Raw genomic sequence first — 23863 nt, 5'->3', positions numbered from 1 at the left:
GGATGGCTAATCAAAGAAGGGTTTGGCCAGTTGGAATCATCAGAGGAGAGAAAATTAAAGTGGTAGGATGTATGTTAACTGCCATATTTATAGTCCTGAGGATGACTAAGATCACAGGTGCATATCCCATGTTGTTGGGAAGACTATGGCTTACGAGAGGAAAAATCAAACACAATTGGGAAACAGACAGGATTATAATCCAAAAAGGAAAGAAGAAGGTGTGCATCTCAGTTGTTGGCAAGTAAGGACAAGTTAAGTCTGGCCAGCCTACCATTGTGTTTTGAAGGTCTAAACTACTTGGAAGGAGTGGAAGATGATGAAGAAGAGAAAATCCTGAGAGAGAATCGGGACCTGCTGTCACTCTTCAAAGTAGACATAGAGCGGATTGTCTAGAGGTACGATCCAAAAGTCCTGGTCACTCAACCTGAGGTTCTAATGAATGAAGGAAATAAAAAAGAACAAAATGGGAAAGAAGGTGAAGACAGTCAAGACAATTAGGACATGATAATAGAGATACAGGTAGAGTAGAACAAGGCCATGATTGTTCTCAATCAAGAAGAAGAAAAATGGAAGAGGCATAACATCAGAGTGCAAGAAGATGAGCTTGAAGAGATAAACTTAGGAGATGATCAAAAGCCTGGAACAGTCAAAGTTAGTGTAAAGCTGAGTCAAGAATTCAAAGAAAAACTCTTGGAGCTGTTGAGATCCTAGAAAGATGTATTTGCATGGAACTACTCTAACATGAAAGGAATTGATTCCAGCTTATATTAGCACAAGATCAATCATCTGAAGGAGGATGCAGTTCTAGTAAGGCAAAGCAAGTATAGAATGAATCCTTACTATGCTAAGCAAGTCAAGGAAGAGATAGATAAGTTATTGATAGTGGGATTCATCTACCCGATAGATAGAGAAGAATGGCTATCACCCATAGTCATTGTCCCCAAGAAGAATGGAAAACTCAGAGTCATAGACTACAGAGATAGACTCATTTCTGGATGGATTCAGTGGTTACAACCAAGTGCACATGGATCTAGAAGACAAAGAGAAAACAACCTTTGTGACCAAACGGGGGGCTTTTACTTGTAATGTGATGACCTTCGGATAGAAGAACACTTCAGCCACGTTCTAGAGAATGGTGCAAGAAATATTCTATGAATATTTGATCACCTTCATGAGGGTTTTTGTGGACGACTTCAGTGTGTTTGGAATAAAAGAAGCCCACATAAAACACTTGATGATGTGTTTGGAAAAGTGCAAAATAGCAAGACTGAGTCTCAACCCAGCTAAGTGTGCCCTCGCAGTCACCAATGGATCCTTGTTGGGAGGATGAAACATAGTTTCTACAGAAGGACGACACATAGTTTCTACAGAAGGACTAGCAGTGGACCCGGAAAAACTTGAGATCACAGTAAAGGTGTAGCCACCTAATAATACCAAGGAGTTAGCCAGATTCCTAGGATTGATTAAATAACACAACAGGTTCATGATGAGATTCTTGGCAAATGTAGAAATACCCTTGTACAGTCTAACTGAAAAGGATGTAGAATATGTATGGTCATAGGAGCATGTCAGGAAGCATTTCAAAATCTGAAACGGATGTTGTCTTCAGCACTAATTCTCCAGCAGCGAAATTTTGAGCTAGTGTTCCATGTGTTTGTGGATGCTTTGGACTTTACCATAGGAAGTGCTTCTATGTAGGAGTCACATAAAGGCTGGTTCTCCGACCAGTGTATTATGCAAGCAGAAGGCTGTCAAAGGCAGAGAGAGGAATTATTCCACCATGGAGAAGGAATCACTGGGAATGATTTACTTAATAAAAAAATTCAGGCATTATCTATTGGGTAATGTTTTCAAATTTCACGTGGACCATAAGGCACTCTTGTATCCAGTAAACAAGCCAGACTTAGTAGGAAAGTTAGCCAGATGGATGCTATTGTTTTGAGTTTGAGTTTAGTTTTGGCAGATTTCTTATCCAGGCTGGAGTAAGGAGAAACTCTAGATGGGGTGGAGGATGATTTTACAGATGCACACCTCTTTATCATAGATAGAGAGAGACGAAGTTGGTATGATGAGATGTTGCAATTCCTTTTCGACTTGTCGTTTTCAGAGTATATTTCAAGAGATTAGAGGAAAAAGCTGACTCTCTGCAAGTCATTCATGGTGGTGGCAGGACAATTATATAAAATGGGCATAGATCAGATTTTGAGAAGACAAGTTCCTAAGCATGAACAAAAAGCTGTGCTGGCACAAGCACAGGCACAAGCACATTAAGGGATCAATGGAGGCAACTTTTCTAGAGAAATCACAAGAAGGAAGGTGTTCCAAGTAGGACAGTGGCGGCCTATAGCATTGAAAGATTCCCACATGTTTTCAAAGGAATTGTGACATGTGCCAAAGGCTAGGGAAACCAAATTATTCACTTAGAATGCCTCACACCTAGATGCTACCACTCGAGCCATTTCAAAAATGGGGTCTGGATTTTATGGGCCTGTTCAAGCCAATAGCTTAGAAAACGGGAAACAAGTACACACTGGTTGCCACCACGATTACTGCACAAAGTGGGTAGAAGAAAAATATTTGAAAGATTGCAAGGCGTCATCGGTGGGGTAAAGTTTCTGTACGAAACAATCATGACAAGATTTGGATGCCCAATCGAGCCACTTCCTCAATGAAGTGATCACGAAGCTGACGGAGCAACACATGATTAAGCACAGGAAATCAATAGTCTACTACCACAGGCTAATGGAAAGGTGGAATCCACGAACAGAATCCTTAAAGGAATTCTAATCAAGACAGTCAATAAAAATAGGATAGATTGGGATAAAAAACTACACTCTACATTATGGGATTCATGATTGACAGCTTACAAGAATGAGACGAGACTTACACCATTCAGCATGGTGCATGGACTGGAAGTAGTAGTGCCATGGAATTCCTCACACAAAGTCCTTGAATAGCTAGCAGAGAGATTATCTCCAAAAGAATCGAAAGTTCATAGAATCGAGAAACTCCTTAAATTAGATTAAAAAAGGCAGTATAGTGCATGGACAACTGAGATTGTGTAGAAAAGAAGGAAGCTCTAGGTGGACAGGAACACGAAATTCAAAATCTTCAAGGAAGGAGATTCAGTCTTGTTAATCTCCTTTCAACAATGGGACCTCACCCAAGAAAGTTTAAGATGAGATGGACAGGCCCATTCAGAATCATCTCGAGAAAATAGGAACGGGAAGCTTTGAATTGGCAAGCCTAGATGGAGAAAGGTTAAAGAAGCTGGTGAATGGATATAGGCTAAAGCCTTATCATGGAAGGATGCCAGAATGGGAAGGGACACAAGCAGGACAAGCATGTTAAGAACCAAAAAGCATCCAAGGAGCAGAATCCGAGTCCAGTCAAGATCAAGAATTGGGATCCATGTAGGATTTTGGAAAAAATCATAAGGGAGAAGAGTAGGACCCAAAATTAAAAACTGTCGATGTAAATGTAATTTCAGCGTGAGATAGTTATTGATTACATGGAGATGGCGGGAAAATTGATGATAAAAGAGTGCATGGATGGAAAGGGAAAGGTGTCACATCAGCTTTGCCCCCACCACTCCCTAGTCATAAATAACTTCGTGGCCTCTGCAATAGGCATTGAAAAACAATATCTAAAAAGAATTATGGAAAACCATGAAAATACCAAGGCAATTATGGTTGTACCAAGGGGAGCCGTGCGCCACAACAAACGGCTGGGAGGCACTGCAGTTTCTCACTCAAAACCCGACTTGCTTGGTTTGTGTTTCTCTATTGTGCAAAAGCTCTATTGCTTGCTCTATCTTCACTAAGCTTCACTGTGCTACTTGTCCCCTCTTTGCTAAACTATGTTGTGATCCCCCCCTTATCTCACCCTCCTCTAGTAGCTATCTGTTGCCTAGCAGGATGGTGGAGTTCAAGTACCTGTCATCCACCCTGTATGAAGCAAAGAAACATGTAGAATGGCTGGAGAAGATGGGCTTGAAGGAGTTTGCAAAGCTACCTTGGGAGGAGCTCCAACACAATTTCAAAGTAGGAGAACAACTGGAGAAGATCCAACATTCCAATGTCATCACCAGGAGAGAAGAAGCTGTGTTCACACTTCAACTTCTTGGGAAAGGCTGGGTGGATATAATCAACAGTTATTTCCGAAGAAAGTCCAAGCAGTAAATAGATTAGCCTAAACCCAAGACAATGAGATAAGCCAGGGGATTTTTGGGATTCATTAGATGGTATAAGATCTTCATGCACCAATAGTCCAAGATAACTTCTCCATCAATAGATTAGCCTAAACCCAAGATAATGAGATAAGCCAGGGGATTTTTGGGATTGATTAGATGGTATAGGATCTTCATTCACCAATACTCCAAGATAACTTCTCCACTAATAGCCTTGCTGAAAAAGAACACCTCATTTCAGTAAACTCATATGTGTCAAAGTGCTTTTGACAAATTAAAGACTACCTTGGTAACAAACCATGTTATAAAGTTAGTAGATTTTGGTAAACCTTTTAAAGTAACTACTCATGCTAGTGGATTTGCCATAGGAGTTCTTATGCAAGAAGGGCATGCGATAACATGCTAGTAGATTCACCATAGGAGAAGTTCCCATGCAAGAAGGGCATGCAATAACATATGAGTCTAGGAAGCTTAGACCCCATGAAAATAATTATGCAGTCCATGATTTGGAGCTACTTGTTGTAGTTTATGCCTTAAAGTTATAAAGACACTATCTCCTAGGGCAGAGGTTCACTTTGATTTTGGATGTTTACACATGATGGTTGCAACAAACGAGCGAGTTTGGCTTTGACATCAACTATAGGCTTGGAAAAGAGAATGTAGTTGCACATGCCATGAGCAAGAAATTTTCCTTACTTGCAATCTTTATGGTCACCGACCCATTGATAGGGGAAGTCAAGGAAAGGACCAGCCAAGATAACTTCTTGATGCCCATCAATACTTTACTCAGGAAGGGTAAAAATTTACATGACTTAAAGAAAGTGCAAGGTTGAAGGGTACCTGGATACTAGAGAAAACTCAAAAAAGAAAAAGGTTAAACCCATCAAAGTTTTGGCTGAGAAAATGGAAATCAACAAGCTTAGCAATGGATGAAATTGCAATATATAAGCTTACCTTGATTAATTTGGGGAAGAGGATGAGTCCACAAGCTTGAGGGAAGGAATATCTTTTATGTAGGAAGAAGAACAAGGTGTTAAAAAAAAAAGGAGATAGTGAAAAGTGGAGTAAGCTTCTAGCCTTAGTGCTAATGTATAGGCAACTATTTAAAGACTTCACATGTGTGGATGGACCAAATCACATGGCCTCCTTCTAGCTTATTCAAAACGACTCCAATTTAACAAATTCCCCCTTTTTTATAAAGCATTTAGCTAACACCAAAGGTTTCACAAGCTAAGGTTGTACTTATTCAAATTTTTCTAAGGTTTTTGGTCTTTGCCTTGCCTAAGGTCCCATTTCTCCCCTCATTTTTGGTGATTATTTTTAATTAATCTTGGATCTTTGCATGGTCTTGGATCTTATCAGAGTTCGGGCACATTTGGGCTCCATGTTAGCCCCACAGGTGTACATGAACCGGTGGGCTTAATTTGCACACATTTTACTAATAATGCATGCAAGTGGATTTTCATAATAAAAACAACCCCAAAAGTCTTAAAATACCCAACAATAAAACTAAAGAAGTTTCCCACATTTTTACATTTCCATGTACTTTACAGGTGATGTCTCTAGCTTGGTGATCCTTTTGTAAATCTTATTTTTTTCCTAAGTGGCATTTTCTATTGGGTAGAATTTCCACTTGACCAAGTACTCCCTTAGGATTCTATTTTTGCAAGATTTTTCTTGTGTATCCAATACGTTTTTTTGTTCTAGTTCAAGTTGCCCTTGGACTAGGGTATGTTTATATATTTCTTCAGAGTAATTTGACATGAAACACATTATGGATCTTAAGTGAAGGGGTAGCAGCAATTCATATGTACTCTTGACTAGAAACTACTTGTAAAGATTACAAGAGGAAAAGAGATGGAGTTATCCTTACCCATGTACTGCTTCCTTTGCTTGCCTCTCTTGAGCACTCCTCGTAGAGACCAATGCTCCGATGCCATGAGAAGAATGTGAGGGAGAGTGTGAGCTTAATCTCCTTGTAAGTACGGACACACATAAGAGTAGACAAGCACATAATAAAGATGGGGATGGTTGAATTTTCTTTCATTTTCTTAGCTTTTATAACATAATGATAAGAGTATATACTATAAGGGAAAGCACTCTACGGCAAAAACATACAAGGTCGTCCCATAGTATGAATGCAACTGCATGAGTTGGTGCTATAACTATGCCATAACTAAGAGTATATACTATAAGGGAAAGCACTCTACGGCGAAAACAGACAAGGTCGTCCCATAGTATGAATGCAACTGCATGAGTTGGTGCTATAACTATGCCATAACTCTAGTGAATCAAAGTGGTTATCTCACATCCCCAAAATCTCACCAATCATGCCACTGCCCTAATTGTGTAGAGCTCTCATCTTGGTATGTCATCCATATCTGCACTAGTCTCTCGATATCTCAACATTGAGAACGTGTGTGGATAGATTGAGAATGTGCATTTCCAGGCCGGAGTACATGCATGGAGATAGAGATACATGCATACAGAGGGGTGTGAACGGACGGGCATATATGTGCATACGTGTGTGGGGATAAAGGTGTTGGAAAAGAATTTGCTCAGTGCTCCATCCTCATGTTGTTTCTGTGGGTGATGGACGTGCTCTATTTTGTGAGGAGGAGCTCCCTTTATGAGGAGTAGCTATTATGGTGTGAGCACGTGGGAACCTGTCAGTTCCCAATTTAGACACTGGTTGTTGTGGTGAGCACCTGGGCACCCGTCACTTCCCAATTTAGATACTAGCTGGTGGGCCAAGTGTGGTTAGATGGTTAGGAGATGGCTTATGTAGACTTGACACTTTGCTAAAGTAGGATGCATGCTTGTACGGGCTAAGTGATCATATTAGTGGGTGCTGAATAGCAAAATGAACACTGTTCTTGGGTTTATGGGGCTTATTTGAGGGTCTATATGGTCTCAATTGGCCGTGTGGGAACTGTGCACAGTCTCAAAGGGACATTGTTGTGGTCTAATATGGTCATAGTCGGATGATATGGTCACTTGGTCATTTTGGACCAAGTCGTGGGTTTGCTAACGTGGCCAACCTACATACATGCCAACCCTAGCTACTATAGCCTTAATTCTTCATTAAGTTCATTGTGTTCAAGCACTCTTGCAACAAGCAAGAAATCACTCTTGTAAGCAAGAAATTCTCAGTCCCCAAAGTCTGTTTATAGATCACCGTCACTTACCCAGAGCAGCCTGAGCGATCACCGGGTGACAATCTAGCTTCACCGGAGCTCTGGCTTCTTGTGCAAATCCGATGGTAAGGTAAGGTCCATAGGTAGGTGAACGCCATTAGTTTATAATCAAGTTTGCAAGCAGTAATATTATTTATTCTCCACTACTTTCTACAATTCAATGTTTTAGTGTTGATCCTACTTCCTCTATTGTGTATTCTTATAGTACGTGCATGCGAATGGACAACAATATTATTTACTCTCCACCACCACTTTCTATAATTCAATGTTTTGTATTGTGTTGATCCTACTTCCTCTATTGTGTATTCTTATAGTACGTGCATGTGAACGGACAAGAAATATAAATGCATAGGTACGTGGGGATGAAGTTATGTGCATGGGTGAATCTAGGAACGTGAATTTTCAGACAGGTGAGAGGATATAGTTATGTGCATTCGTAGTCCTTTTTGAAGAATTATGTGTGTGGAGTGTGGGGGAATGTGCTTTTGTTTAGTGAAGAAACGTGCATTCCTTAGTGTTGACTCTTGTAAAAATGTATGTTCACATGAAGGAACATGCGTGGTTATCTTTAACTGGGAATGTATGTTTGTCAAACTAACAACCCTATTAATAGCAGTCTCAGAAGCTAGAGGAAACAACTATTTTAGGCTTTATGGCTATATATGCAACACCCTTAGTTGTTCTTGTCGTAGAACAACCCTCTTGTGGAGAAGGTAGGGTCCTCAACTTTGCCTTGGTGTCACCACAAGGAAGCTTAGAACTTGGGTTTAGAGAAAATAGGGAGAGCTATGGAAAGCTCTATCTCAACCTCCCATGCTAGGGCAAGTATGAGGATGGAGGAGAGATGGAGAGGGAAAGGGAGTAGAAGACAAGACTGAGCACCATACCACACAATCCAAACAAGCAAGCATGCATCAAGGAGAAAGCAAACAAACAAGCATCAACACAAGAGCACAAAAGCTAGACTCAATTATGTTAATAACAGGATTATGTGTGTTCTTATTAGTCAAAATGACATACAAGCCGCATACTTACAATTTTGAGCGGCCCATGTAATGATTGGGAGCCCAAAAGCTAGAAATGGGCTTATTTCCTAGGCTATATATATATTACTGACATTACACATTGTAAGCTCGGTAAACACCTATTGTCTTGCATTACACAAGTGTAGGCTCAAAGATATTCCAAATCTATAAAATGAAGTGCTTTGTGCAATATCAAAGGATATGGCAAAGAAGGGTGTACTTGCGCGTCTAGAGTAAGGTTAACCATTGTGGTTAATAACTAGTTTTCATGGCAAAGAAGGGTGTAGCTACGCGTCTAGAGTAAGGTTAACCATTGTGGTTAATAACTAGTTTTCATGTCCTTGCAAAAAGATTCATCCTAAAATATATAAGCACATTCTTTTAGCCCAATAAAGTACTTGAGTAATAAAGGAGGATCCATACAAAAAGTTCTATAGTAATAAAGGATGATCCATATCAAAAGTTATGTAGTTCATTATTTAGTGTCTAATAGGTTAAACGCCTATATAGAGGCTATTATAGATCTTTTGAGTGTATCTACTATACATAATAATCCATAACTTAAAGATGGACTAATATTTACATATTTAGATGAGATTCTATTCGTCAATATATTAACACTATTTTACTACCTTTTAAGAAAGATTAGCCCACAGTTCTCCTTTTTTAATTTTTACCAAGTGTGTGACTTAGTTTGTGACGGTTCTAAAAATATTCTAAAAATACACAATACAATGTTTTAGAAAACTACTAAGAAATTATAAATATGTAAGTGTATATGGACTTTGTATTCCTTTTCCATTCTTCCCTGGCTCAGTATATCCTCCCATGGTACCATGGTATTACTTATGGTCTCATAGACCCTTTGGGTCTTCTGTAGATGTTGACATAACCTTCTTTCTTCAGCTCTTCAATTCCACAACATTAGTTTGGCCTAAAAGTGACCCAAAATTTTAAGATGTTCCTTGAAATGCTTTTACAACCCTCTCAAAATCCGCTACCTATGATCAAAGCAAGACTTTGCAAGCTCTTAACCTCAAACTTAAGTTTTCAAGTCTTGGATTATGCTACATAATCTTTAATCAAGGTCTTTTTAGCTTCTCAAAACTTTGAGGTTTCGATAGCTTTCACTTCCCCAACCACAATCTCAATCAAGCTTCCCCTCCCCATCATAATCTCCAATTAAGCCACAATCTCTACTTTTTCAACTTCTCAAGTTGCTATCTTTATGTATTCAACTTCTTAAGCGTTCATAGCCTTTCCCTGTCTAGCTCCTTACTTTCCCCCATAGCTTAATCTATTCTTCTTTTGAAAACCCCTAGCTCCATTCTTTATATCCCCTTCTATTTTTAAAGCTCTCTCAAAGCTACTAACATAGCCTCCCCTAGATTTCATTACACTACCTTTCTTGAGCAATTATGTTTCTATGCACAGTAACATTGGCTTGTGGAGATGTTTAGAAAAGACACTTTGGTGTTCACGTGCACTGCAATAGGCATAAGTTTGGCAAAAAGGGATTCCAGAGAACTATTGGAAGAAAAGGTTAGTTGGCTTTGAGGAATCAAAAGAACATGGTTTTTGTGCAAACATTTTACATGTGCACAAGGCATGTGATATGAACCTTCACCCAAAAAATGGTCTCAATAGGCACCCATCAAATTTAAGGAAATGAATCTGCTATGCATGTGAGTTTAGTCAGATTTTTTTGTCTTCTCTTAGGTAATAGGATATTTATGTTAATGATGTTAGTTAACACAATAATTTGGAGCGTTCATTTTTACCAAGGTCACATATATGTCATTGATGCAAGAAAGAGGGAGCCAACGTGAAGGGAGTTATTTCTATGAGTCTTACCAAACAACCCAGCCATGTAAACAGTAGGTCCCCTTAGACTTGTTAAAGTGAGCTATTAGGTAAATTAACAAAATAGTACCATTGGACTACAAGGTAACGGACCAAAGTAGAACCAAACACAAGCACACGGTCCTAGGTCCACCTTGACAATTGGGTAGACAGAGAGGCAAGGACGGGAATAATATAACATTAAAAGTCTCTTTCAAACTCACATGACAAGTGAAATGTGTGTGTGTGTGTGTGTGGGGGAGAGAGAGAGAGAGAGAGAGAGAGAGAGAGAGTGTTTGATAATAGCATGAAGGACATGACATGACATATTCACATGATGGGTCCCTTGTAACAAACATCAAGCATAATGGACGATCATGACATGTATATACACATGATGGGCCATGGGGTTCCCTTGTAACAAGCATCCAGCATAATGGACGATCATGGCATTTGGGGGTACCTTCTCATCTCATCACAAGAGGATGAGAGAAACATGCTTTACTGCATTGTTCAACATGTTATAGGATTCAAGGGCGCTATCATTGTTTGTTCTGGCCTTTTGGTAGAGTCATCAAGTAGGAGGGCCAGATGTGTTGAACTACTACATCTACTAGTACGCATTTCTTGTAAACCTCCAGTCAAGAAGAAAAATAGAAGCATCCTCTTGATCCCAAGAGAACCCACTATGCAGCAGGAAAAGCATGGTTGGTCACCAAAGGAGGCTACAGCAGGAAAAGAATGCCAGAAAGGGAGATTACTCCTATGGTGGTTGGCCACCTTGGAGGATACATCACTCGAACATCTCTTTGATTCTATGACAGAATATGCCTGTCTTTTCAATACGGGAAGTACCCGTCCGGCGATCAGTGCAACTCAAAAGTCCACTTGAACCTCTCAAGTTAAAATGACTTAGCTATTTTTATTGCCATTTTGACATTTCTTTAGCAATTCCAACTTTTCAAGGGGTAGACACATCATAGGACATTTGCATCAAAAAACCTTTAAACAATTAAAAACATGAATCCTAACGCATCTTAGTGTCCATTTGATATTGTAGTGATTAAAATTTAAAAGGCATGAGGCATTGGCATCATTGGAGTGTAGAAGAATATACAAAGCCCATTTTCGACTATTTCATGGCATCAAAAGGCAGCCTAAGAATCTTTACCACACCTTACGTTGCCATTATTGGTCGTTTGTTTCTCAGATGAATTGCTAGTCTCAATCCGCCAGAATCGCTGATGGGCATGTAGTACAGAAAAACCAATGTCATTGCTTTGACACATTCGGGCATATCAAATGCTTAGGGCAATAGCTTTATACATGTACAAGACCTTCCCTCAGCCAAGCATGACTGCTGTTCAAGACCTTCCCTCAGCCAAGCATGTGTCATGATTATGCATGACTGCTGTTCACAAATTTGTCTCTTGTATGGTGTCTGTTAGGAGTCTCCCTTTTGTCTCAATAGGTAGGAAGATGACAGCCACTGCTCCTAGAACTGGCACAGCAACAAACAGAGCGACAGCTAGTGACAACTGGCAGCTCTTTACAAGCTCCACGGCAACCAACGGGCATAGGATGCCTCCAATTCGAGCAAAAGAATTTGCAATACCAAGACCTGTTGCTCTCAGCTGGGTTGGGTAGACCTGCAGAGAGGTAGTTCAGCCTTGATGCCCACACTATTTTTAAAATGGGTTACATAGCAGTCAAGATGTTGCATACCTCTGGTGCATAGATGAAAACAATTGTAAAGGTCCCCGTTATGCATGCACGTGCCAAAAACAGAAGAAAGGTTGTCATGGCCCCAGTTAGAGGCTGAACAAGTGGCAGAAGAAAAGCCCCACAGAGTAGAAATAATGCAGACATGGAATTCTTCCTTCCAAAGCGATCGACTATAACTGCAGATACAAGAAGCCCAGGGAGCTCTGGGACCAAGAGAGAAAACATGAAAATGTGAAGTATCCAGATAAAAAGCCTGCAAACATGCTCTATTGTTTCCAATATCCTACTATTAAGCTTGCAAAAAAGAAAAAGAAAAAGAATCTTTCTATTGGTGCCAAGCCTCCCTCCCTCTTTTCCATCCACCTCCTGAGCTACAGTCTGCAAGCTGTGCTGACCACACTGCTGCCCCTTGCTTGCACCCTACACCTTCACTTTATGCTGCCAGGTCTCAAGTCTCCTAGCTTCACACAACATGTGTGCCACTTCTTCTTTACTCGTTTCCATTTACATTCATAGTCCAAATGAGAGTTTTGAGGTTCTTGAGGTTTCATCGCAACATGCTTAATCCCTTATTAGAAAAACCACACGTGCATGAAGATGGGTCATCACAGTTGTGCGCAACGTGGAACCACGTCTCTAGATGCTTCTAACTTCTTGCTCAAGGGTTAGCCTGATGGGCTTTATGGTTGGACAGTGAGCTAGATACTAAGCTCTTTATGTTTCTTGGATTTGCTAACCACAGGTGTTTTGGAGGACATGGTCCTAACAAGTTACAGACACACTGGTCCCAATCCTCCTATATGCAAGACGAAGGTCATGTTTTTTAACACCTCCCATCCAATGATGTTCATGCATCATTTCACACAGGGGACACTGTTGACATTACCTCATCCTATGTGTCCTTGGAAATCACTTTTACTAGCCCCATATTCACCATGTGCCTGACCGCCTTCAAGCATGGACCTCAATTACAACCAAGGGCAACACGGCCTTTCTTCCACGGAGATAAAAGGGGCATCAACAAGGGCCTGAGTAACATCTCCAATAGACCTACCCAAGGATCAACTGAAGGACTAGGGGTAGATCAGGGGTTTCATAGACCTGATGTCGTACACATCGCGTATCTGCGAAGAATTATGGCTAGCGACTCACTACCCAGCCGTAGATTTAATGCCTCGAGCCATCCCCTGATAACCCCAACCTGGCGTCCCATACCACCAAGCCGAACTATCCGCTTTGCAGCTCTCTGGCCTAAGGTCCTACATGCCTCCTCGTAACTCTCTACTATTGCGTGGATACCTTCTTATGACTAATAAGTGTCCCCAAGGTTACTTATACAACAACAACCTTGCTATTATTGGCCTTTGCTTTATTTAAAAGTTGTTTAGCTATAATTAGCCCCTGGCTATTATTTACAAAGCCCACAGCCAATCCATGTGAGGCACCCCCATTAACCCATGACCTCAACATAGAAATTCCAAAAATTGCAGAACTGTGTTGTACAGTTCTCACATCCAACGATGCCTCCTCATTCTCATCATCATCGTCAAATAACTTGAATTCAAAAAAAAAAAGCAAAAAATTAAAGATTTGTAAACCATAACTCAAAATAGTAGAATTACACCATTTAGCAAAGAATCGCCATGAATCTTTGATTAGGAGACCAGTACAATTTGATGGAAACCGCACTTCATGGCAGAGCTTGAACCTCCCGACCACCCCCGAGCTTTCGCTCTCGTTCGCACTCGCACTCGTATAAGTCTCCCCTCCACAGAGGTTTGATCAAATTACATAAATTCATAGATATCTCTTAAAATTTTGCTAACCACACTGTAATCTACGATTAAGAAATCCCAAGAGAGCTCAATCCCAATAATCTACATGAGTGAACTCAAATTTTGCCAAAAACGGCCGCCTTTGATTCTCTTTTTCGAAAAGAGTGTACACGTACAATATTAGCCAGGCGCTCGTGCATGAGAATCCACCACCCCACTTTGGAGGGACTAAAGGAGAAGCTCACATAAAATCTACATGTGTTTTTTCACACTAGGAAAACAACCCTGTTCAAAAATAACCTTGTTCAGGAACTTGTACCTCCCAAACAGTGAGGATTTGGAAAAATTCTCTCACACTAGGAAAACAACCCTGTTCAAAAATAACCTTGTTCAGGAACTTGTACCTCCCAAACAGTGAGGATTTGGAAAAATTCTCTCAATGCAACTTCTATAGTTTCCTGAATTCAGCACATTTTTGCTCTTCAGGTCTATAGGCCAAAAACATTCATCTTTAGCCGCAAAAATCATCTGCAAAACTGTGGCACGAAAACCTAGGCAAATAATGAGCTGTAAATGACTTGTGTACCAGTTTGGAGAGCAGATTTGGGCACATGAACAAATGAATCAGCTCAGGGTCAGCTCTACAAGAAGTTTCTACTCCAAATATCTACAACTTTCTCATATAGACCACCTTCTAATTCTTACTCTAAATTATCCCACAAAATAGCCAAGTTTTCCCTTGGGTACTAAAAGTAAATTCTTATCGTTTCAAAAAAATGTCATATAAGATCCTAGATTCGCAAGTACATTCTAAACTCCAAAAATATGATCCTAGACTCATAAATACATTCTAAACTCCAAAAATGTAAAGTTCCTAAAATTCTATTTCAAATCCAAAATCGGAGCCTTACATCCACTTCTCCCTCAAAAGGGCTCTGTCCTCAAAACTTAAAAGAAAAAAATTCTGAAATTTAACTATCTAGATCTTTCCATGTGGCATCTTCTATAGAGTATAGATCCCACTTTTTAATACTTCTACTATATCTCTATTTCTAAGGAGTCGAGCGCTTCTGTTGGAAATAGGGTTCAAGAATATGCGCACATAGACACAGTGGAGAGGCTCAAGGGAGCACACAATGAGATGATAGATAGATAATGAATGTGTGCTATACAAAAAAGATAAGTATACCCCAAGATGGGTGTATACTAAAAACCTCCTAAAGAGAAAAAAAGTGCCCCTGCTAGTCCTAGTGTGTTGACACACATCACTACCAAATATGGCTACAAATCCCCTCTAGGAGTGATGATGTGAACAAGGGGTGAGCTGGCACTAGAAGTACAGAGATGTGCCAGGCTCTTTGAATTGTGATAGGGAGCCCACACTAGTCTCCATAGGGAAGTAAGTTTAAAGCTTTGCGAAAAGCTTCCAACTTCTCTCGTAGAAGAGTCATCGTGAATAAATCTGCCAGGTTGTCATGTGTTGGCACATAAGACAAGCTGATTTCCCCTGCAGAGCATCTCTCCTTGACATAATGATAGTGCATCTCAATGCGCTTTGTGCGATTGTGCGAGCATGAAAAACTGGATTTCTCACAACTGCCATAGCGCTTTGACTGTCACTGAAGATGATAGTGGCTAAGGTCTTGCCAATACCCAAATCAACAATAAGGCGCCTGAGCCAAACACACTCAACTGTAGCTGTAAACGCTACTAAGTACTCGGCTTCACAGTTAGAAGTGGCCATAGTGGGTTGCTTCTTGTTGAGCCATGATATACATGAATCACCAAGGCGAAAGCAAAAACCACTCGTGGTGGACACTCGTGTGTTATAACATCCAACCTAGTCTGAGTCCGTAAATGCATGCAACTATGATTTACCCCCCTTGGGATAAAATAACCCAAAGTGCTTAGTGTCCTTTAGGTAGCGGAGCACCTGTTTGACAGACTGCCAATGCTTTGTGCTTGGGCTATGCATAAATCTACTCAATATTGAGACCACATACTGAACGTTAAGCCGGGTGTTACACAAAAAGATAAGGCATCCAAAAGCTTCTTGATATAAGCTAGCATCAAAAGAGTCACATGCATCTTCAAGACTTAGTCATAAACCTGGCTCCATAGGTGTAGCCACAGGTTTACAATCTTCAAGGTTGAATCTCTTCAACAATGTAACTATGTATTTCCTTTGCAGCATAACAATTCCATCATTACGTTGCCAAAACTCAATGCCCAAGTAATAGTGCAACTGTCCAAGATCTGACATCTCAAAAGACTTCTCTAAATCAACTATGAAAGCTGAAATATGATTATCATTAGGACCAATGAGCAGCATGTTATCAACGTATAATACGATGACTAATAAAACATCCTTAGTTCCCTTAATATAGAGAGGAGGGTACTAGAGAGGAGGGTACTGTCAGTTGGGCTGTTGAAAAAACCCTCTGCAACCAGGTATGCATGTATCTTTTCATACCATGCTCTGGGAGCCTGCTTAAGACTATATAAAGCTTTCTTCAATCTGCAGACTTTTGATTCCTGACTTTTCTGAACAAAACCACGAGGCTGAGATATATAGACCTCCTCATGCAAATCTCCATTCAAGAAAGCAGTTTTGATATTCAACTGACATTCATTCCAACCTTTATGTGTTGCAAATGCAATGATAGTCTGCATGGTAGTCGTACGACATGTGGGTGCAAAGGTTTCACCATAGTCAATGCCTTTCTCTTGTGCATAACCCTTTGCAACAAGCCTAGATTTGTATCGCTCAACATTGCCATCCACTTTATGTTTGAGCTTGTAAATTCATTTCGTACCAATGGCCTTCTTACAAAGAGGCTTTCTTACAAAGAGGCAAGTCTACCAAATTCCATGTATTATTTTTTAGTATTGAATCATACTCAGATTGCATAGCACTCATCTAATTTTTAGATTCCTTTGCTTTATCAAAGGAGAGATTCCTCTTCATCACATAAATTGGCAAACCAATAAGAGCATAACTTGTGTTAACAAGATATGCATAATGAGAGCCTGCACGTGTCTTGCTAGGCAAAGAAGTGGCCAATTTGCTATCACGTAGTATTTGCACCAGCCATTTTGACATACTTTTAGACTCCACAATTTCGCTTCTTTCCTCATCAGCCGCATCATCCACATTTGCCTCATGGATAGGTTGATTTGTGGACTGAAAAACATACTGATTTATAACCTGTGTGGACTGATTTTCAGCATTCCTTGGATTACCCATATGCTCCATATCAATGTGTCCTGGATTGAACAATAGAAGGAGAGTGTTGAATATGTCCTGTGAACATACATTTGGCTGTTTTTTACATGAAAGCAAGGGATAAATTACATCTTCCACAAATACAACAGTCCGCTTGGTAGCAGGATGATAGAGACGATAATCCTTACTTTCCGAGTTGTATCCCACAAAAATACATTTAACAGCCTATCATCAAGCTTGTTGCAAAGTTGCTCAGACACAAGTGCATAAGCAAGTCAACCAAAAATGTGTAAATGAGCCACAAAGGGCTTTCTGCCATTCCAAGCTTCAAAAGGCGTAATTGAATGCAAAGCCTTTGTAGGACACCTGTTTAAAACATGTGTTGCACACACGCTTGCTTCTAGCCAGAAACTATGAGGTAACTCTTGACTTTTGACCATACAACGTGCCATCTCTATGAGAGATCTTTTTTACATTAAATTACACCGTTTTACTGAGGTGTGTAGGGCACCATACATTGGTGTTTTATCCCATTATCAGCCATGTATGCAAGAAACTCCTTAGACATATACTCTCTTCCTCGATCAGTACGCAAGGTACCAATCTTACATGCAGAAGCATTTTAAACCATAGCAACAAAGTGTCTAAAGCACATAAGTCTTTGATTTTTGTTTGAATTAATATACCCAGGTATACTTGGAATAATCATCAATGAATGTGACAAAATAGAGATAGCCCCCAATAGATGGTGTCCTCATAGGACCATATACATCATTGTGTATAAGGTGCAATTTTTGGACAGCTCTAACTATCTGCGAAATGATGCCCACAAGAATATAATCCTCACAAATATATTTGATGGGAGCTTCAAGATGTGGCAGCTCAGACACCATGTTATGTTTAAACGCAACAAACTGCCAAAGTTCAAGTGACCAAAGCGTGCATACCACAGCTTAGTATCACCCATTGTCTTTGTGGCAAAAACTGTACATGCAGCATGTCTTTGTCTTTCATATGCATCTAGTCTATAAAGACCATGAGACAAAGTACAAGAAGTAACAATTGTCTTGCCATCACTGTGATCATGAACAATACATTTGTCATCCTCAAACTCAACCACTAAGCCAACCTTAGTAATGGCAGAGACAGATAACACGTTCTTCTTGATATCTGGTACATATAATACATCTGAAAGCATGATTGTTCCACCATTTGCAGCAGGGTCCAAGCATGTATTGGTGGTACCAAAAAGGAGTGTCTTGGACATTCCTTTTCACGTAGTGAATTTGGAAAGAAACAGTGGAAATAAAGAAAATAAAAAACATAATACATAATTGCAACTACGTGCCCACGACCTCCTTGGTAACGACCATCTTTCACTCTCCCTCCCTCCCTCTCTCTCTCTCTCTCTCTACTCCAGGCAGTTACCTTTTTACAGTGGCTATGGAAGCTCCCTCTCTCTCTCCCTCTCTCTCTCTCTACTCCAGGCAGTTACCTTTTTATAGCGGCTATGGAAGCTCCCTCAGCAGAGGTACTCCCGATTGGCATTGACCTCATCCATATAGTTGGCAGAGGATGGAGATACTCATTGCTGGTACGCTCAGATGAGATCATGGTTTGACCTACATGGTTTGCGGATAGAGGCACTGCCACCCTTTTAGTATAGTCTGGATTGCCCATTTTTGGATCTCACCCGCTTAGAGCAAAACCGCGTGATCAGGATGGATATCATCAGAGTGGACACACAGAGGACATGGACTAGCCCCCTTGAGCCCTTAGGCACGAAAATGGCTCATTACAAGAGCCATTTTCTACACCTCTCACCAAATGATTTTATCACCCGCCCGGCGAACATGGATGTACACCTAGCACATGGACAGATCCACCGAGGAGCACTACATTTGCCGATGTCCAGTCTATTATGAGATCCGAGGGAGATATCACTGCCTCTTCCGAAAGGGTTTTGGGCCGTTACACAGGGTCATGGAGTTTGAGGATCAGAGATGCCTGGGATTGTTCCTACTTGAGCTCAGGAGACACAGAGAGACCCTCTTGGCCAGACCGGAGACCGAGCCAGGATGTACCTAGACAGAGGACCCTGACAGATTTCTTCGGCGCCAACACCAGCCACCCAACCCACACACCTCCTGATACCTTCTCCATTGGGCCATCAAGGCACCGACCACGCTCCCAGGGAGTCACCGATAATAGAGCAGTCATCTTATGTCGTGCTCGTCGGCCACGCCCACTAGGATCCCGACCACGGCATCCTCACCATCGCCAGATCAGAGCCATTATTGCTCGGCATCGGAGGCGCCTACCTTGCCTCTACGACCTCTCCATTCTAGACAGCCCCATGGTGGAGATATTTGATCTAAGGAGAGGGCAACACTTCAATTGATCAGCATACATGGATCTACCTGATATACATTTTCCAGTATTTTCTACTCAGTATCATCTCAGAGTCTTACAATTTTGTTCTTATAACTGTAAGACAATCAATTTATTGTACTTTTTAGTCCCATTTAGTTGTTCTCTTTGATGAGACACCAACTTCAGATGTATTCTCAGTTTTGGTCTCATAGGACATTATGGCCTCTTAGAGACATTAATATATCATTTCATTTCTCTCTCTCTCTCTCTCTCTCTCTCTCTCTCTCTCTCTCTCTCTCTCTCTCAGTTTTTGTCTCATAGGCCGACTTTGGCCTCTCGTAGACATTAATATATCTTTCTTTCTTTCTTTCTTTCTCTCAGCATGGCCTAGACATGGATCATCTACCACCATTAGTATGACAAGGATGCACCACATATCCGTCTCTCTCATAGTGAGTATTGAGACAGGACCTATGGCAACTCTATACACGAGAGACATGGATAATATCACCTACACAGCCTCTTCCACCGAAGCTGCTATACTACAGAGATCACTTCATGAGTGTCACTGATGATGGATTTATAGAGAGGCCTAGATACATGGAGGGCTTTTTACCACACGGCTCCCGAGTGGCTATTGGTCAGCTTCGAGTTTCATCACATCGATTGGAGATCGAGATTGGCAGAGCAGCACGGATCCCCCAAGAGGAGAGGGTATGCAGATCGTGCAGAGAGGAGGTGGAGAGTGAGGAGCATTATGTATGCAGATGCAGAGCATATACAGCCATCAGAGAGAGATATCCCATTTTATTCAGAGAGCCACATTCCCTACGCCAGATCTTTGAGGCAGCAGACCAACGCATACTAGGGAGATTCATTCTAGACATACAGCGTCACAGAGAGACATCATTACACGCTCAGTCAGCTCCAGAGGGGGGACGACAGACACAGATTACTACATTTTTTCAGAGATCCATCCCACTTCCAGTCCCTACACGGCAAGGAATTACTCTCCAGAGAGGAGAGACACTCAGAGCCCGCAGGAGACAGAGGTTTTGGACACCATGCCTATACCAGAGAGAGATGACAGAGATCAAAGCTCAGTTTCACAGAGAGGGTGCGGAGCGATTGGCTCGCTTCAGAGCAGACCCAGGCATGTTCTTCAGAGAGCTGTGGACACCCCCTTCATTGATGTATACCATTTTATACCCCCAGTATGGTACAGGATGGAGCTAGCTAGGTTGCATATCATGATTGTATACTCCATGCATATAGCTTTGCATTCTCCTAGTAGTAGAGCTCCATCCCCTCCTCCACTCATTGTACTTATTGCACACCCAGATTCAGCTTTTAGTTCAGTACTTTTTCATTTTGTTGGGATGACAGAGGATACCCCATACAGGTACACCGATTTGTCTCATAGGCCGAGTTCGGTCTTTTGGAAGACGTTAAGAAAATCTTTCTTTCTTTCTCTCTCTCTCTCTCTCTCTCTCTCTCTCTCTCTCACACACACACACACACACACACACACACACACACACACACACACACACACATGCAAGACAGCTTCTGGCTGTTGGCTTGGCCGTTTATGGCTTGGCCTTGGCCCTTGAGCCTTGAGGCTTGGCCCTCTCTCTCTCTCTTGCCCTTGAGGCTTGCCTATCTATATAAGAACAAGTCTCTACAAGGCTACAAGCACACACAACTTTCAAACTTCTTCTAGCTTCCAACTTCGTCGCCATGCAAGAGTCCCGTACAAACACTCGCCAAGAGTGTAGGCTACGGGTGGATGACGCCTCTTGGTGGGAGCATGTGAAGACCACAGATGCTATGGTGAGGCCCATTGTCCACCTATTGAGGATTGTAGACGCTATGCAACCATGCATAGGCAAGGTCTACGAGGCCATGGATCGCATGATAGAGAAGTTGAAAGACTTCGTGCCTGACGAAGACAGATATGAGGAGATCCATGCCTTGTGTCTAGGAAGATGGAATTCCTACTACTCTCCATTGCATGCAGCAGCTTATGTGGTGGACCCAGAATTCCAAGGCAACAAGCAGGAGAGCGACCGGGAGGTGAGCGATGGAGGATCATCTTGGATCGTCTTGTGCATGATGCATCGGTTAGGCGCAAGATCAGGGACCAACTTTCGATATACAGGTCATTTCATGGCTCCTATGGCTGTCATGATGCACAGGTTGACCGCTCCAAAGTTGGTGTTGCTCTATGGTGGGAGGACTTTGGTTCGGATTGACCGGAGCTGCAGCAGCTTGCCATCCGCATACTTAACCAGGCCATCAGCTCCTCTTGCTTGGAGCAATTTTGGAGTACCTACAGCCACATTGCCTCTAGGAAGAGGAATCAACTCGGGGTAGAGCGTGCCAATGACCTTGTCTTCGTCAGCACGCGAACTTGCGAATGCTTTGCAAGAGTGTGACCAAGAAGGTAGATTCCTTCACCGAGTGGGAGATGAGTCAACAAGAAGAGCAACAAGAGGATGAGGTGCAGGAGCAGCATGCCAGTGAGGATGAGACTGAGGATGAGCTTGATGCTTCTTTGGCACAAGCTACCCATGACCATGAGGCGAGCACTTCACGTGGATGATCATTCATGGATCATGATTCATGGGCCTTACTACTTAGCTCTAGCCTCTAGCGGCTAGCCTCTAGCCTTTAGCACTTTTTTGTCATTGACTCATTTGAGTCCGTCCATGTATTCTGCCTCCTTAAGGCTTAGTCCTGACTCTTGAGTCATGACTCATTTTGTATCTACTTAATTATTAATACAATCAACCGTGAACGCCTTCACTCTTTGATTGGCGTATTTTGTTAATATGACTCAAAAGCTTACCATTTTAGTGTAAATTTGTGCTCATTTTGATGTACTTCCAAAGTAGAATAAGTGTAGAGTAGATTTTTTTTTTTTTTAAAGTATTTTTTGAGTGCCATTCCCTCCCCCGTCCCCGTTCCCTAGTTATGGCCATCCCCCGTCCCGTCCCCGTCCCTCGTCCCCCGTCACCGTCCCCCGTCCCTTGTGACTATGGCTACGCTTGTAGTTTCCACATGTCCAGGGACATTTTCTGACATGACAACACAATCAATTTTTCAGCATGTTATCATTCTACATCAATGCCACTGAGGTGTTCAGTACATACCTTCATGCTGTTGTTCTGCATTGTTAGCGGCGTGACCCACTTCTACAGTCTTGTCAACCTCTTCATCCACTTTGAGTATCTCATCTCCACTTAGTAGTTCATGGATAAACTCAGATGTGGTTTTCGATTCCTCATGAGGATTTTCATTTGCATTTGTGCATGTGGCACAAGTCAAAGGACGTGTGCACATAAGTCACATGACATACCAATTCATTGTAACTTCGTAGAGGCAAAGACTAGCAATAAAAAACTCACCCTCAGCTACCACATACGGACGCCCAGCAGCCCAGCACTTCGCAATTTCAGGAATTTCCTCTCTACACTTGATGTGAGCGCACGTCGGTTTTGTCATACATAATACCGAAAAGCAAAAAGGGTGGTACTTGTGTCTACAGGCCAGAATTAAAAGTCCTGCCTTTTGGTCACTTGACAAGGATTCCCCACATGCAGCACAATCACCAGTAATGCAGACAAACTTGTAACCAGATGCGATTTTCGCAGCGGGTGAGGATACCAAGAGAGCCCTCCCCTCACGTTGTATGAACTGAATTGCCGTTCCAACAAATGCACTATGGTTTGACAATTCCTCAACTTCAAATTCTACAAGATCATGCTTTTCCTGTCATACCAAACACCAACCGAAGTTACACAGATTAGGGAAGAGAGCAATGTAAGTGGGATATCATTTACGACATAACACAACTTATGACTTGATGAATATTAAAAAACACTTGAAGAGTGCTTGAAAAGTGCATGTACATTACCAAAATGCACTTGGAGTACTTGGAGTACTTGAAAAGTACTGAGTAGTGCTTAGAAAGTGCTCAAAAAGTACTAGAGAGCACTTTTGAAAGTGCTGCCAATAACAGAAAGCATTTGGAGTGCCAAAAAGTACTTTTGAAAGTACTTGCCATACTAGAAAACACTTGGAGGCCTTTAAAGTACCAGAAAGTACTTGAGAGTAGCAGAAAGTGCTTTAAAGGACTTTACTACCTCAAAGTACTTCAAAGTACTTTAAAGGACTTTACCGCTTTAGAGTACTTTAAAGTACTTCACGACTAGAAAGTGCTTTAAAGGACTTTACTACTTCAACGTACTTTAAAGGACTTTACCACTTTAAAGTACTTTAAAGTGGTGAAGTACTTTAAACTACTTTAAAGCATAGTTGTCAGGTACGATACTGTACGGTTCGTATGATATGATACCGTACGAGAAAATATGGTACAATATAAATTTTTTTCTTATCGTAGGATAAAATACGATGTTTCAAAAAAATACTTATAAACTTGGGTATTTCTAAGTCCAAATATGGAGTATTTTAGAAAGGAGGGAAGCATCATAGTACAGAGGAAGCTC

General features: G+C 41.4%; 1 protein-coding gene across 1 annotated transcript in view; it reads right to left on the bottom strand.

Annotated features, from left to right (window-relative positions):
• Positions 1-11211: 11211 nt before the first annotated feature.
• Positions 11212-23863, bottom strand: part of NIAP (Major facilitator superfamily protein) — a 94150-nt gene continuing 81498 nt past the window's right edge. Inside the window, exons 5-6 of the mRNA XM_086785414.1 lie at positions 11979-12181; positions 11212-11902 (exon numbers count right to left, since the gene is read on the bottom strand). Of these exons, the coding sequence (XP_086641540.1) occupies positions 11669-11902; positions 11979-12181 (437 nt within the window). The 3' untranslated portion in view covers positions 11212-11668. The remainder of the gene's footprint in view (positions 11903-11978; positions 12182-23863) is intronic.

Source organism: Cibotium barometz, chromosome 48 (assembly GCF_041138505.1).
Source record: "Cibotium barometz isolate CiBa-2024 chromosome 48, ASM4113850v1, whole genome shotgun sequence".
Taxonomy (NCBI): domain Eukaryota; kingdom Viridiplantae; phylum Streptophyta; class Polypodiopsida; order Cyatheales; family Cibotiaceae; genus Cibotium; species Cibotium barometz.
The sequence above is the reverse complement of the archived record's forward strand: the minus strand, read 5'-3'. Positions and strand labels throughout refer to the sequence as shown.